Genomic DNA, 17,520 nt, shown 5'->3' with positions numbered 1-17,520 from the left:
AGTTTTCCATCCACTTTTCCCTTCTAGATGATCTTTCCTCCCGTAGTTTTATCTCAGATGTGCTGTATGATTCAGCTGAAGGTTACACAGTTCATAATGTAGGACAATGATTCCATGCATTTAAGCCACCAAATGCCCAGCAAGGTAATGAAGCATCAAAATTACTCTGCATTCGCAGTAATAATGCCTAATCTGAAAGCATTACACACGTAAACACACACACAGGAAACCCAACTTAAGCTTTACACTAGAACGTGTATGACAAAAAGAGATTCAAAATTCACAACGCTTAACATAATTTGCAAACTAAATGAAAACATGACTTAGGAATTTATCTTAAAATTCACAAGTAAGTCAAAAGGAAAGTGTATATAGTTCTGCCAAATAAGTGACTTTAAAAGGTATTGCACAGAAAGCTTTTAGCACTAGCCTACATCAACATGACACATTAATTATCCTATGAATCGTATCTTGAAAATTGTAAAGATTCAAACCCTGCTGACAGAAGACAGATAAGCCTCAAACCAGCAGAGGTCAGGATACCATCAGGAGTACAACTGAGAGTCTAATGCAGAAGCATTACTGTACGATTATAAAGAGACACTGCATTTGTAATTTAACATTGATTCAATAAATACAGTTTCTGTGCTGACATTTTGTCTGAGACAGCATGAACGCAATATGGGACAGAGAACTGAGACACTATTTTCCCCAATAATTTAAGGCTAAATACAAAGCTACAGTGAATCAGAGCTTCAGAACCCATACACCACAACAATTGCAAGCTGTCTAATATTTATGCTCATAGACTCACCAACCTGATGTGTCTTTGTGATGGAAATGAAATTATATACACACTCACTATGCTATTAAATGTAATGGAACATGGCAGGAAAACACAACTATTTCAGGCTGCGTATGCAGAAACACGCATGAACCAACGCAAAACAAAAGGGACTCAGAAGTTCCCTTCTTTTATGAGAAGTTCTTACTAGCCTAAAATTGAAGCTCAAAATAATTCGTTTTTAGAAGCGCTGTTGCTCTTAACACTTGGGGGAGCTGAGCTGCCTAAGAACAAATCATTCCGTCCCTCTTCCATGCACTCTACTGATGTGTGCAGCCAAGGGCATTAACTTTAAACTTACAGCTTGAAACGTTTTATCATTAGTTTTCTGATGATACTGAAGATTAATATGGTCAAACAAGAAGGATCTGATCTAGTCTTGGAGATGACAATGGGCCTGACAGACCAAGGGGAAATTCCAATAGTATCTAGGCCCAGACAAGTAGAAATTCCATTCCCAGTGATTTTACTAAAAATTTTCCATGTTTCCAGGACACCAGTTCCCAAACTTTTCCTCCAGTACCAGAAGGATTTTTGGACTAGGGCCTGCACTGGCCGCTGACAGGTCTTGCATGTCCAGAATCCACCTGGCTCATCAACTGAACATTACAAGGGCGTCCATCACGCTTCAGTGGCAGCCAGGATATTTGTCACTATTTTCCAAACTAGAAAAGCAGGCTACACTCCTCAGGGGACGGCAACGTACACCCCAGCATCAAAGCCACCACCTCACTTGGACAATCCACCCACCCAGCCCAGCTGATGACAGTCCATGACACAGAGACAACAGCTCTCGCTCTCTCAGGGCAGAGCTGGGTGTGATCTCTTAAGGAGCTCCGTTTACTTTACCAGGTCATATAATGGGTGAGGAAAACTCATGTCTCGTTGTCACCAGTAAATGTAAGATCGCGTGGGCCCCAAGGGATCTGTGGGTGAGTTAACGTGGCCTCAAGGACAACAGTTCTTATGGGAGTCAGAACAAGTCTCTTTGGGAATGCAAATCACTGAAAAGCCGCACCTCCTCATTTCATAAGGATTTATACTTAAAAAGTCATAAATCTGTAAATGTTTACTTCCTAGTCAAAAAACTGGAAGACACCAGACTTACCTTTTCTATCGCTACATCATGGACAGGAAGCTCCTCTGGACTGAAAACAAAGACAAAGTTCATATTAGTCTTGGTTAATTTTGGCACAAAATCATTTCTGTATAGGTTCTTACAAGTAATCATTTACAGTAGCAGTATGTAGTAACGACTAAACAAGAATTCTGAACTTTAGAGAATTAAGACAATGACACACAGGAACCCATGGAATTTATTTTGTAAACACACTAAAACTCAGATTTTAAGTAAAGAACTAGAATCACTTCAATCTTAAACCTTCTAAATCAGAGTAGCTGCATAGCTTCAAAAGGCAAGGACTTAACATACAGTAGTTTGGGGTTTTTTAGTAAAAGAATTCTCTGCTATACTACTGAACTGAAACCTAAGTGAAATTTGTGTTTTATTTATTAGACCATACTACCATTAGCTGAAATACCCCGATAAATGGGTTTTCTTCTTTACTACTGTGCCCTGTGAAAGGCACTGAGACCTTGCTTGACTCCAGAGAGTTAACTTCCATTTTCTCAAAACTCTACAAAACTCACTTTGATTAACAGGGAGGAGGTCACAGAAAAAAATTACAAAAGTCAGTTTTATTACTAGGTACATAATTAATATTTAAAAATACAGTCCTTTCACTTCTACACCAAGGCGGGTTACAAATTGAAAACTTGAAAGGCAGCCTTTGAACAGACACATTTTCAGACTTTATATTATTTTAGTTTCCTTCTGAAGGCTCTGACTTCTGTTTTTCTTATCAAAGAAACTTGTGTTTTTCTTGTTAAAAGTAACTGGACCACTTTGATGCCAAATGAGCCTTCCTTCCTTTGCCTGCATCATCTGCAGCTTCTGAAAACACTGCAGCACATCTCTAAGCAGCAAGGCTCCCTTTTTTTGCTCTACAGATCAGATAAATAACACACCCAACAAAATCCTGTTTAAAAGGGACTAAAAAGCAGGCACTGTGAAATCCTTTAAAAAAAAAAAAAAGTTCCTACTGAGTCTTGATATTATGAAAAAAACCCTCCCCACATCATTATGGCTGTCTATAACAAGGACATTAAAATCTACTACTTTACACCACTATCAAACCTGTGCAAACCTGTTTTCTTTGTGAAAAGAACCACTGGAGAAGGCTACAAAAGTAGTTCTTGCTCCAGTCCATGTAAGAACATTCTGATACAAAATGCTTAAATTATATTTGATCTCATGTATTTTATTTAAAAGACGCAGTTTCAAATTCAGAAGTTATGTTTGAATAAAGAGCTACATTTGAATTACTTCATCTAACGGAAAAGCTTGCTCCGACCAACACCTTTTCAGAGACCACACACACGTCAATGTTTCCAGTGCACAGCCTAGAAACTAATTTAAAAAACCAAGAATGTTCCTTTTGAACAGCACTACAAAATGTATAATCTGTTCATTTAGAAACGCTTTCCAAATATCTAAAAGTTTTCTTGACGTACAACATCAAAATGAAAAAAAATCTGATTAACATCTGTCTAACACACTAGAAATAGCTTACAACCTCAGATAGCTCTGAATATGTGCTATAAAACCAGTGTCATGCACATTCCCATATAACTAAATTAACAAACTGAAAGCAAGCCCTTTGTATGCCAAATATCACTGCAAAATGAAGCTTATTTGAACAGAAGTAAAACAAAACAAAACCAAACAAAAAGCAAAGAGGAAGAAAAAAAATAGCAAAGGGGAAGAAAAAAATTTCAATTTGATAATCTGCTTGGGGGTTTTGTTGTTTCATTTGGTTTTAAGTACAAAGTTTGCTAAGCCTTTCCAACATCACTTGAAATTTTCAATTCTTGAGCAACACCTTCTCTCCCCACACCAAGTTTCTGAGTGCCCTCTCCTCAGTTGCAGGCACTGCCCACCTCCACCTGCAGCAGCAGCCTGGCACAGTAAGACAAGAGCCTCATCCTTCGTGGCCCTACGAGATGACACCAGCAGCTGGCTGGGTGTCACACTAGAGAGGCTTCTTCCCACAGTGCCTCCAGCAGGGTGGAATGTACGGACTGACAGCTCCGCATCCCCACAGACTCACACCGGACACAGCAACTCCTCTCTCAACTGGTACCGCCTGGCAGTTTATTTTCACATTTGCTCATCTGGCATGGAAGCTGAGCACATGAAAGATTAACCAAATCTTATTTTAGAATCATGGAATGTTTTGGGTTGGAAGGGACCTTAGAGATCACCTAGTTCCAACCCCCCTGCCATGGGCAGGGACACCTCCCACTAGACCAGGTTGCTCAAAGCCCCATCCAGCCTGGCTTTGAACACCTCCAGGGATGGGGCACCCACAGCTTCTCTGGGCAACCTGTGCCAGTGTCTCAGCACCCTCACAGGAAAGAATCTCTTCCTTGTAACTAATATAAATCCCTGCTTTTTCAGTTTAAAACCATTACCCCTCCTCCTATTGCTCCACTCCCTGGATAGGCAGTCCCTCCCCATCTCTCCTTTAGGTACTGGAAGGGGCTCTAAGGTCTCCCTGGAGCCTTCTCTTCTCCAGGCTGAACAACCCCAACTCTCTCAGCCTGTCCTCACATCAGAGGTGCTCCAGCCTCTGATCATCTTTGTGGCCTCCTCTGGACCCATTCCAACAGGTCACAATGAATTGTATCAAATTGAAAACGTTTTCTCACAATGAACCACAACTATTTATTAAGGAATTGCTCTTTTAATTTTGCTTTTAATTTTTATCTTTTAATTTTAATTGCTCTGTTAATTTTGCAAGTTACCACCGATGTGCAAAGAAAAAGCCTGGCTGAATCTATGGAAGGGTGAAAGAAGGTTTTGTCCTGGGAAGCAGATACCGTACTCCCTCAGTAAATTAATCCAGCAACAGATTTATGACATTCCTCGTTATCTCTTTAGCTGCACAGCTGTGCACTAATACCACATACCTATATGTTTTAAGCACTGAAATTCCGCCGGAGTTTAAGCCAGCCCCACAGTTCTATTCCCCGGGATGCTCTGGCAGCCGAGCACCAGGAAAACAGGGCAGAGACTGAGCAAGTTGCCCCGGGGCTGCTCGGTAACTCACTGGAACACGGGAATTCCTGGAGATCTTCCTCTCAATTAACTACATTGCACTAACTACGCTCATGTAGTCACATACAAAATATTCAAATCTGTCCTGCAAGGACTGAGGGAAAGGCACAGTGGGCAAACAAACACACTCAATCCCCTAAAGATACTTTAAATAAATACAGTTCCATTTACTGTGTTTTCTATACAGAAGCACCTTATAGATAATTATTTTTTTCCCTAAATAGGATTAGGTATGATCAGACACAAAATCTATTATTATCTATTAATCAATTTAATTTTACTGCACTTGCTTTTTTTTTCCCTTTATAATGATGAATCTTAACCTTTCCTTCCCCAGCCGATCTAATTTTGTTATACCTTTTAATGTTGAATCTTCTCCCACTGTCCCCAGCCTATTTTAACTTGTATTTTTCAATGTTTTTATCCGTGTACTTCACCAAGTAATAATGAGAAGTAGTTAATAATGAGAAGTAGTAAACAATATTAACATAATATAGTCACATCCAGCCCGAAGATGTCTGCTTTCCTTTAATAGCTCAAGTGATAACCATTTAGGGGATACAGAGAAGAAGAACAGGACTGATTAATGTAATTAGCTTGGAACCATACAATCCTTGATATCCAGAAGAGGAGTCACAGAGATGGCTTTTAACTGAACTCATGTAAATATGGTCTCAATTTGCAGCAATGAAATCTTAACACTCTACTGTCCACAATGAAGAAAAATCCAAACTAGGTAAATTCACCCATTTAATCAGACTGGAATAAAGAATCATTACGTCTGGTACGTGCCTTTGCCCCAGGCATAAAGACTCCAGCCTGAACCTGCCAGCTGGGCAGCCCCCACTGCAACCTCATCGCACCTCCAGGGCTCTGGTTGTCACCGCCAGCAGCTCTGGTGCTACAAGAGCACCAAGAGAAAGGACTGAAGATGCTGTCTGCAGGTTTGGGACCAAATCTTGACGCCAGTAAGGAGCAGGGTCCACATGAAGGTGTGCTGGGTGTCCTACCAGAAGGCTGCTCAAAGACATTCCACTGGGAGGAAGTACTAGAATTTAAAGTCTGCCCGGAACTCAGGACCTCGCCTGTGGTCCTCAGTGGTAGTGATCTGCAGCACCAGCCCAAAGTCTTCTTCCCACCTTTCAGTTTGGACTACTACCACCTTCTGGTGAGGACTTCATGTAAAGGAAGAGTAGCTTATAAATTCAAAGAAATAGGACTGGATTTCAGTTTGAAGAACAAGGACTTGTTTTAAAATGCTTTTTTAATTACATAAGTGATTAATGGATTTTACATCTTTAAATCCAACATGATGGCTAACACAGGTTTTCATGAATTTTTCAAGATAACTCATAAGAAATATTAATCTTAAATGCATAAATGTCTGACACTTCAGAACATTAAACATGCAGATCTATGGTTTTGACCATTAAGCTATGTGTTGTAATTAGCCTCCTTGAGTAACAGTGGTAGTTTTAATAAATTGAAAAGTCTCAGATTTAACAAGCTTATAGTCACCTACCCACTGCTGTAGTTTAAATCAGTCTTCTTTAAACAGCACTTTGATATATTTGTTCAATATAAACACAAGGAAAGACCTTCTTATATTAGTCACTCATCAGATTTATTCTTTTCCTACATTTGTATTTAAATCCCAGTATGTTCCCTGCTGGCTCAAATCACAACATTTTCCTGCTTCTAGTTTGGTTTAAATAAATTTAAGAAATGTAAAGGCTCCTCTATCATTTGCAGCTTCAGTGGAGGATGGACAATGTTTACTGCAATAATCAGCAGGTTTGATATGTTGATAACCCCAGAACTGTAAATTCCAGAGGATCAATTCAATTCTTCACAGTTCCAAGCTGTATAAACCCTGACACTCAATTTTTCACTGGAAAAATAAGTGACAAAAATTGACCATAACAGACTAAAAGTCTTTACCACAAAGCTTACTTGCTCGAAGAGCTGTTACATTCAAAATTTCTTCGTAAACTCTATTTTCATTTCTCATAACTTCTATTTCAAAACACACCACTTGCTTAAAAAGCCTCTCTTCTTGCTGTAGTCTTTCTTATCCCAGAAAGAATTAGTCAGGGCACTGTGAAGAACTTTGGGGTCCTTTATCGTGAAACATGTTGTAGGAATAATTGGAAGTGCAAGTCATTGTTTAATTAAAAAAAAAGTCAATTATATTCAATATTCCTATATTACTGAACTCAGTATAACATGACTATTAAAAAACTTGAACCATCATAAAACCTGTGGTGCAGTCCTTACACAAAATAGTTTCTCAAACTATTGCTCAATTATTTTCTCATGCTCTCTTCAAAGTACTACTAAGTGCAACAGCATCACCTGCTACTGCATGCACATTTTAACTGAAAAGTATTTTAAAGTCATAGTCGGTGTCACATATTGAATACAGTGTGGGAAAAGATTCTTGCAGAACACATCTTCATGGTCTCATCGACTTAATCATGAAGAAATAAATGAAAAACTGAAGACACAACATCTGTGATGCAACATTAAGTGTTCCATGAGGAAAGCACATTTGCTACTACCCAGGAGAATTATTTTGAAGGAATTATTTTTAAAAAAATAGTAATTCAGTCATTTGTATCATTTTGAAACTTTTATAAGCAAGGAATTTGTAAGTGAAACATTCACAAAAACATTAGCATGGCATAAAACTCAAAAGCAAAAGTGTCATGAAATAAATTTATGAAGAGTGATCATGCAGAGATGAGATCGGAGAAGGAAGGGAAAAATTCAGTTGACAGATTCCTGAACAAGAAAAGCTTTAGAACAAATGGAGTTGTTTTGCTGTAGAATATAGAACTCAGATTGTTGAGTAACAAATTGCAACAACATTTCAGTACCCAAATGTATTAGGAAAAAGTAAATCTTCCCAAGTATGGACAGTTTTTAGGCTGTGTAATTTGTTAGACATGAGTTGTAGGAGTCTATATCTTTACCAGACAAAAAAATTAGTATCTTCACACTGGGAAACTAATTACCCAACAATAAACATATTGACCAGGTGTTCTCTGAGGTCTGCCCCCCTTTCAGTGTCTGATACAGGGCACGTTAAACCTGTCAAAGCAACACACAATATTATGGATAGTTACAACAGTGCTTTGCAACAGAATGACACCTTATTTGATATATTTTTATATGTGTGTATATATATACACACACATACTGTTTTCAGTAGCTTTTACTGCCTCCTGTCATATAATATACATACTGATCTTTGCTCTAAAGTTAATTGACAAGTGCTTCACAATCATTTTATAGAAAGGAAGACAAATAAGACTAATTGTGTAATTCACCGGGCACACAACGTTGTTACTGATAATGACTATTTTTATGTCTGCATTATGTCCCAAGATGGGCCACAAAGCAAATTGTTTTCTGAAGTCAACTGAAAAAACCCATTAACCATTATAAGTAGAAATAAAACAGTATTTCAATGTCATGGCTTTCTTTAGACCTATAATTAAGTTATTCTACTCTTTAAAGCATGTCTAAAGCACAACTTAGTATTGAATGCAGATCCTTTAGTCCAAACAAGTTAATTTTCAGAGGAATTCTGATTATGAATGATTGCTTTAATCTTCCAACCTTTGAATGGAAATTAAAGGCAATGATGTCATTTTCAAAACCAGTAACACATAGAAAAGATTTCTGAAAATATTAAGGAGAAAGTAAGAAAACCGATTTTTAAGCTAAATGATGGGTTTTCCACAGAAAAAAAAAAAATCTATGGATCTTCCTTCCTTCCATTACACATTTTACTTATAAAATTCACAATTTCGATTGTGTGTGTGTCTATCAAAATGATTAAAGCTCTGCTACTGTAATCATCCACTTTGAATTTTCACCAAATAACCCCTGCACAGTATGGGGGTGGTGACTACAGCAGGTTAAAAAACAGCTTTCACAAGTTTTGTTAAAATTCATAAGCAAGCCAAAGCAATTAATTAACCTACAGGAAAAGCCAGTGTGATATTCCACAATATAATTACCAGCAAACATGCTGCAAGAAAGAATTTAATGCTGGCAAAAGACTGGATCATATGTGATTTTGTGACTAGGTTTTAGTTACAATATTATTTGTGGATTCTGTGGATGTTACTGCCAATATGCAGAGCACAGTGCCATGAACATGTAGCTCCTGTCCAGAAAGTCTCAAGTAATGCACACTCTCAGAGATAAGACAAAATAAAATCAAAAGATTGAGATTTAATTGAATTTGATAAAAGTGGTGACTTTTAAGTAAAGTACCTTCCTGCTCGGGAGCAGATAACTTCACTGTAAAGTTTCTATGGCCAACTTAAAAAATTATCAAGAAATTCATGGCAAAAAATACCTGTACTTCCGCTGCCATATGCTAAAATACATGCTTTCACGTGTCTTTAGTAAAAGACAAGTTCTATACACAAACTTTAAAGTTTTCCCAACTTGTAATCAGCAAACCTTTGAGAAAATCTATCATCTGCATAATTGAGTACAACAGTGTTTCCAGTGATTTCTGATGTCACTTTAATTGAACATAAACACTGAAGTTAAAAAAAGTCTTCTCAGAATCGCATTCTAGAATGGCTTTTAAATAGATAAAAATTGGTCTAAGCTGCCTGAAAACTCTCAAATGGCTAAAAGACAAATGAAAAAGAATTAATCTCTTTGCCTTGCTTCAGATTTACATTTGATATAGAAACATCTAAAAAAAAAATCCCAGATTTTTTTCCTTAAGCATATATATAGAGATTGCTTTTAAGGACTGTTTTAAGGCTAGTTACTGTAAAGATCACTTACATTATATATTAATAGCGATCCAGGACTTACATGTTGGCAGCTTCATCTGTATTAAAATTCATGCGCTATGCAAAGAGTATTCCTACATAATTTAACTAAGACGGTAGCGTCCCAGCAATTTATCTTTGTTCACTGCTGAAGCTCAATGCTTTATGTACCTACACTTACTTCTTTTAGAAAATAATCTTGTGCAGTCTAAAATTCCAGTTTGGTGGGTCTTTCACTTGGGTCGAGAGTAGCAGCATCTCTGCGCCTCTAGAAACTGTTACTCCGGACCCTTTCAGCGCTTCATAATCAGTGTCAGTGAAGCTCACTCTGGCTATTCCCTATATTCAGTTACTTTAATCTTCTCGAAATGCTAAATATAGTAGGAAATATATGTGGTAATAATGATTATGTTAAATTACATTTTAGGGCTTAAGCAGTAACTCAAAACTAACGCGTATTGTTTTATGTATGTTGTATAAATTAATTCATATATTACCGTATTCAATCATTTTTTCAGTTCTGCTACCTAATAACTTAGTAGTTCATGAATTCCTAGTACTCAGTGGGTGAGCTTTTACTCAAATCAAGTAGCAGCAGCTATTAACAAAAACACACTATTTGTCCTTAGTTGGCAGAATTATCCTGCCGCTTACTTTTGTGTTTGCAACCAAATCTGCAGGGTTGCGTTCACCTCATTTCTTTTTGGATCTGCAGAGGATCGCTGAAGTGACAGCCTGGACTAACTCAGCTGAAAGAATGGATTTAAAATTCAAATTTCAACTCCAAGCCTAAGAATAAACTAAAGAAATGGGTACAATTGTGATATTGTTTTAGGGGAAAAAAAACCCCATACCATTCTGAATGATAGCAAATAACAACAGAACACTCCTTCCTTCGATGAGAAGAACCTGCATGAAGGGAGCGTAGCAGAAGAACCATATGCTAGTTTATCATGATAACACAAGAGGAAAAATTAAAAAAAGGGAAAAATAAGAAAATCAAAAATCCTTCCAAAGGTTTAAAAATAATAAAACACCAATTTTCATTAAGATGAACAAAACTGAACTAAAGAGAAGAACATCTTAAATACTTTTGTAAAGAAATTGAAATTAGCAGACCAAACCACAGAAAAATTTATTGGTAACTTCTAGACACATAGATATTAAAAAATGATTGCAACCATGAGAGCACAGCCCAAGGGCAAAGCTGCTTATTTTCCAATGGAAGCCAAAACTAACTAGACCACAAAACCATGGCTGAGAAAGATACGCCCAAAATCCTACCATTCTCCTTTTGTGCCTACAAATACCACTCCAGGAGACAGGTTCTCCACCTGTTGTTTGAACTACAGGTGATTGGCTTCTTCTCTTCAAACAGGTGACTTCAAGCCTTCCACAAAATGAGTTGATTATGGGTTCAAATAACTTCCTTAGCTTTACAACGTTCTCAAACAAGCAAGTCTTGGGCAATGACCTAGCCAGAACCAGAAGACAGACACTTCCTCCTTCTCCTGGTGAACTTCTACCACCAAGAACATGAGTGGTGTGCAAAGGCTGTAAGATCCTATATGACTTTGAAACTCACAGGTGGTCATGTGGGAGAGAAGGTCTGGTTTAGACAATTTTCATGGAATGGCTTCTGAATAAATGACTGCTTTTGCCATCAGGCTGGCAAAAAGGACTTGTTTTAAATAGCAAGCGCAAGGAAAAGTGAACAGCAAAAGCACTGAAGAGTTCTTCATAGCAACCAAAACACATCCTAAAGCAACATTTCTGACCACATGCTATTGTCAAGTAAGACAGAGTTAAGGAAGCAATTACTGCGAATTGCATGTGCATCTCACGCTCTTAGAAATAAGTTCAAATGCATCAATGCAAAGGAAAGGATCACAACGCAACCACCACCATAAGTGGAGACCAATGCAGAGATCAAAGTCCATCCTGGAAACAGAGCTGTAAACTAAAAGGGTCAGAACTGATAACAACTAAGTAAAACTTACAGCGAGTGCAATGTATTCCTCCACTGTCAGTGAGGTTTAAATAAAATGGCCCATTTACCATCATCTCTGAAACTTAGCCCTATCGCTTCACAACTGCATTTTAAGCAGAGATTCATTTCAACTGATCAGGAGTTCCATAACTGATAAATAGTAAAATTTGTAACACCTCTTCATTAAAGTTTATTATGTACCTGTCACTTCTGTGTTTTCAAACCGGGTTTTTTCATACAGAAATGCAATTAAAATATTCTTTTAGAAGTACTTCCCTGTGAATGCATGCATGAAAAATGATTTTGTCTAATGCTAGGAAAATAGACCTAAAAAAAAAAAAAAAAAGGCATTCTGAACCTCAATTACTAACCCAAGAAAACTTGCATTCCTCTCCTTAAACAAAAATAATAATAGCCTCAGTGTGCATTAGGGCAAGAGGAAGGAACGTTAAATAGAGATGAAGTTTGTGGTAGGTTGTTTTTTTTAACAGCAGTTCCTCAGTACATTGATTAGCAATGAACACTTCTGAGCAAAATCAGTCCAGGGAAGCGTATCACGTATTAGAGGGCAGAATCCACTGCATGCAATCCAAGACTACAGTGGAGTTTTCATAGCAAATCTTTTTATGCCACATGAAAAATTCTACACAGTCATAGAATCATAGAATGGTTAGAGTTGGAAGGGACCTTAAAGATCATCGAGTTCCAACCCCCCCCTGCTATGGGCAGGGACACCTCCCACTAGAGCAGGTTGCTCAAAGCCCCATCCAGCCTGGCCTTGAACACCTCCAGGGATGGGGCATCCACAGCTTCTCTGGGCAACCTGTTCCAGTGCTTCACTACCCTCACAGGAAAGAATTTCCTCCTAAGATCTCATCTAAATCTCCCCTCTTCCAATTTAAAACCATTACCCCTTCTCCTGTCACTACATCTCCTGACAAAGACTCCCTCTCCGCCTCTCCTGTAGGCTCCCTTCAGATATGAGAAGGCTGCTATGAGGTGTCCCCAGAGCCTTCTCTTCTCCAGGCCGAACAACCCCAGCTCTCTCAGCCTGTCTTCATAGGGGAGGTGCTCCATCCCTCTGATCATCTTCGTGGCCCTCCGCTGGACCCGTTCCAGCAGGTCCATGTCCTTCCTGTGTTGAGGACTCCTAAGCTGGACACAGTATTCCAGGTGGGGTCTCACGAGCGCAGAGTAGAGGGGTAGAATCACCTCCCGTGAAGTGGCCCTGCTGGCCACACTTCTCTTGATGCAGCCCAGGATGTGGTTGGCTTTCTGGGCTGCCACTGCAGTCAAAAATCAGGCATATTCATATATTTAGTAAAAAAGGGAATTAAGAGAAACAACTCTTCTCTAACATCCAAGATATGAATTTTACTTTTTTTTTTTTTTTTTTAAATAAAGATCTTTCTGGCAGCTGAAAGAGGCTGAACTTAGCCCACTTTCTTCCTGAGGGAGGGAAAAGCTGAGCCACTCTCCTGACAAGTAGGTCTGACCCTGTCTCACAAAGCCGAGAAGAAAAGACGGGGAGAGGAAAATGACAGCAAGTCCCCAATGAATGACCACAATATATAAAATGCAGTGAGGTTTACATTTATAATTCAACTGTTAAGAATAAACATTTCATTGCTCTCTTAGTACACCATCTTATCACTTAATGTGTTTGGCAATACTTTGCCTACAAAATTAAGGACAGCGGCTGTGTGTCACTATGAACAATAACTTTGCTACTACCCTTGCAACCTTAGCGCTCCTTCCTTAAGCTTTGACGTGCAGACTTTTCCACTAAAAAATCTGAAATTAAAATTATATAAAAATCCCTATTTTTTTGAATACTGCTTTGATTATTACCAAATTACAGCCACCCTGCTTCTTTCTTTAATTTCTATTACCCAAAACTTTTGGCATCTCAGCACAACACAACTGCTTTTGCTGCCAAGAACACTCGGAGACCAGTCCTTCCATCTCTTATCAGTGGTACCTGCTCAAACCAGCAGGGATAGCTGTGCAAGAGCTATTCCTCTTGGACGTGTGGTTCGACAGGCAGGTCGTAGAAAGCGTTAAGGAATGCACACAGAATATTTTAGAGACAAGGATTGTTTTTCAGCAAGTCTATGTATAAATTACCAAGAAACAGAATGAGAGAGAGGATAACTAGTGCTCATCATACCGCTCCCTATTAAAAAGTTTTAGGGGCAAAATAGTAATACCGAAAAAAAAATAAAAATCAATAGTTTCATTTAGAGACATTTAGTGGAGTATCTCACAGTTCTTGATTGAGCTCTCCTATTTCTTTGCTCCCCCAGGTCATTTTTGCAGCAAGCTGCAGAAATGCATTACACAGCTAATAAAAATGCAATACTTTTTTTTTTTTTTTTAAGAGAAAAGTTTGATGGAGAAGAGCAGGTAGGCCTCTATCTTAGCAAAAGAAAGAATAATAAACTGTGCTATTTGAAAAGTGCCTCTGGCAACGTAATAATCTCCAGCATTAGCAAACTATTCTAAAAGCATGTTCACTGCTTTAATAGACTCATGGGATAAGGAATAAGAGTATGAGTCAGATTCTCAGCTGCTGTAAATTGGTACAATTCCATCAAAATCAGCGCAGAGCTACTGTAAGAGTAGTACAAGAATCTAACCAAGAGTTTTAAGAGCGCTTTCCTCGCGTTAGGGCGAGGAAAAAAAAACACATCTGTATTTTCTACCATTAATACTTTCATAGTACATCTTCCTTCACGACTAAAAAAAAAAAAAAAAAAAACACCACAAACTTCACTATGCTGATCTCCGGATATTTATCAACATAAGAGCATCTGCCAGAGCGCACACACATCCCCAGTTTCCATTTATGGAACAGGTAGCAAAAGAAAAACATGTTTAAGCTTAATCATCCAAGTTTGACCACAAAACCTGACAATATCGGTTATTGCTGTAAGATAATAATTATTGATACGAGTTAACATAGATGTTGATAATAACAAGACCTGAATAGAATTCACACTGTACAAACTGGAGAAATAAAGTCTTTAAAATATTTGCTGCATTTTTTTCAATTACGTCATGGCAGCTTCTGACTTTCACGGCTCATTATCAAAAGTTAACAGAACAATTCAGTTGATGGCATTCATCAATGAATGATGGAAAGAAAAAAAGTTCTTGAAAAGTTGCAGTAAATTAATTGTAGTTTATTCTGTTATTTCTACTTTATATCTATCAAGACCTGAACAATTGTAACGCTTTCCACAATATATTAGTAACAATTTATGTTTCCCAATGCAGAGTAGTAAAATTTCGCCTTGAGCTGTACCTGCCCCAAATTCCAAAAAGTCATGTTATTTTCTTCTTACTTAGAAAAGCACAACTGCAGTCTTCAAAAGTTTTCTTATAAAAGAAAACTGAACGCTTCCCTCACAGCTGGCTAATGTACAGAGCCAGGCAAATAAAAGAATCAAATGAGAATATACACACAAGTATGGCTAATAAAAGACTAGATAATATAAATCCTAATTTCTAGCTAAAAAGGAAAGATGTGGCTTTTTTTTTCCCCCACCAATACTTTTTGCTCAGTCATTGTCTGCCAAAGGACTGAAATCACTACTTCCAACAGGTACCAAACAAACGATCCCGGCTGGTGTCTGATCCTCGAGAGGGAATGTTGTTCAGTGAATTAAGAGATTTGGCACAAAGAAGTGCAGAACCTGGCAGTAAATTGAAGAAGGGCACGTTGGTGTGGAGACCCAAGTAAAGGAAGATGCCTTCTGGCTGTCAGATTTGCCCAAATTGCAGTTTTCTGTGCCATCCCAGGAAGACGCTGAGGCCACTGTGCTTACCCCCTGCTCTCTGACTTTTGGCCGGGTGCTGGAAGGCCCAGAACAGGATCAGTTCTTTAAACATGAAATCAGTGTTGACCTTTAGAGTTGCAAAATGCTGCTTTCAGCTTCTACCCTACTTTAGGAGCACGAACAAAGTTTAGACTCTTTTGCAAACCCCAAACAGCCAATGCTCTTGTGACCATTCAACCTCAACATCATATGGGGCAGGGAGGAAGGGGAAGGAATAAAGTTATTTTGTCCTTGTACCAAGCTGGACATTTTCTCAAAAAATAAATACAAGGGTAAATTCACAAAAATATATGTTTAAAAATGTGCTTTAATGATCTTCAGTTAAATTCTTATTTATTTACAAAACATTGACTGTAATTCGGATTGTTGCTTTCTTTTGTTGCTTTAAGACCCTTAATAATTTTTTAACTATAAAAATTATTCATATAATTGCCACTTCTAAATAGATAAAGTAATATAGATATTATTATTATTACTATTTAAATTGTAGGCTTAAAAAATAAATGAAGGCTCTTTTAAAACATTCCTAGGAGTAGTAGAGGACTTGCCACTGCCCAACCATTAACGTATTAATTTTAGCAGCTTTTTTAACCATCCCAAAGCGGTAACAAATCAACTGAAGAATTCAAGGAGGGGGAAGGGGGAAATCCCAGATCCCAAGGCATTACTGGAATGCCTGCTATGAGCTTCAAGACACTCAGAAATTCCTTTAGGTTTTTTTTTTTCCCTGAAGTTATTCCCCTATCATTGACTGCAGCTAGAAAAACTGCAAACACAAGTATCTACAAGGTAAAGTTTCTATGAAAGAACAGTCCACAGTGCAAAGATTAAGAACGTTTACTTTAAAATTTAGGCAGGCTCCAAGATAAAGCAGAAAGGAACTGTTTTTGTGGGGTGCAGGGTGTTTGGAGTTTGGTTTTCTGAGGTAAGGGTTTTATTTTTGTTTTCTACTTGTTTGTTGGTTTGGTTTTTTAATTGCAACATTCTGATGCTTTTTTGTCTGTGCGTATTCTCAGCATGAAATGAGAACTTTTGATTAAATCTGGAGAAAAACAAATGAGGTAGCTTGACACAACATCGACCAAAAAGACACAACACATCCAAGAAAAGAAAAAGAAAAAAGAAAAAGGAAAAAACCCACCAAACAAAATCCTTATTTTTATGAGCACCAAACACATTCTATCTTTTTCATTTCCAAAAACAGCTGAAACAGTTTTTGTTATGACTATCTGTGAGGAGATCTGAAGCATTTCTCCCATTCCTAAAATACTTGATTGAAAAAGTCATATATTATAGACCAAGGCTTATCTGAGCAGTATCATGGTCCCTGGAGATGGTCTCTGCTATAACTCGATCAGCTACAGGTATAGAACAACTATCCATCAGACAGTTCCAAATATGCACTTTCTAGAAAAGAATATTCGATCTTATCAAAACGCTGGTAGACTATAAACCAAGCTGGTGGCTAGATTTCCTGGAGGAAAAAATGTTCCTTTTAAAAATAAGTGGTATTTTTCACATCAGCCCTACCATTCAGCATTCCCGCTCTGTAATGTGGAATCAGGAGCGCAGCAGGGTTTTTACCAGAAAATTTATAGAATAAGGACCATGCCTGAAGTTTTTGGGGTAGGCATGCTGCTGCCTAGTTATTTTAAACTTATTTTTAGGATTGGAAGTAACCACAGTGCACCTGTATCGTGGTCTGTTCTCTCAAGACAATAGGATGAGGGGAAACGGTTTTAAACTGAGAGAGGGGAGATTTAGATGAGATAAAAGGTAGAAATTCTTTACTGTGAGGGTGGTGAGACACTGACACAGGTTGCCCAGAGAAGTTATGGATGCCCCATCCCTGGAAGTGT

General features: G+C 38.0%; 1 protein-coding gene across 1 annotated transcript in view; it reads right to left on the bottom strand.

Moving 5' to 3' along the window:
* Window positions 1–17,520, bottom strand: part of USP6NL (USP6 N-terminal like) — a 95,574-nt gene that overhangs the window by 41,407 nt on the left and 36,647 nt on the right. Inside the window, exon 4 of the mRNA XM_074168305.1 lies at window positions 1,953–1,992. Within this exon, the coding sequence (XP_074024406.1) occupies window positions 1,953–1,992 (40 nt within the window). The remainder of the gene's footprint in view (window positions 1–1,952; window positions 1,993–17,520) is intronic.

Source organism: Numenius arquata, chromosome 2, assembly GCF_964106895.1.
Source record: "Numenius arquata chromosome 2, bNumArq3.hap1.1, whole genome shotgun sequence".
Classification (NCBI taxonomy): domain Eukaryota; kingdom Metazoa; phylum Chordata; class Aves; order Charadriiformes; family Scolopacidae; genus Numenius; species Numenius arquata.
This window is presented reverse-complemented; position numbering and strand designations above follow the sequence as displayed.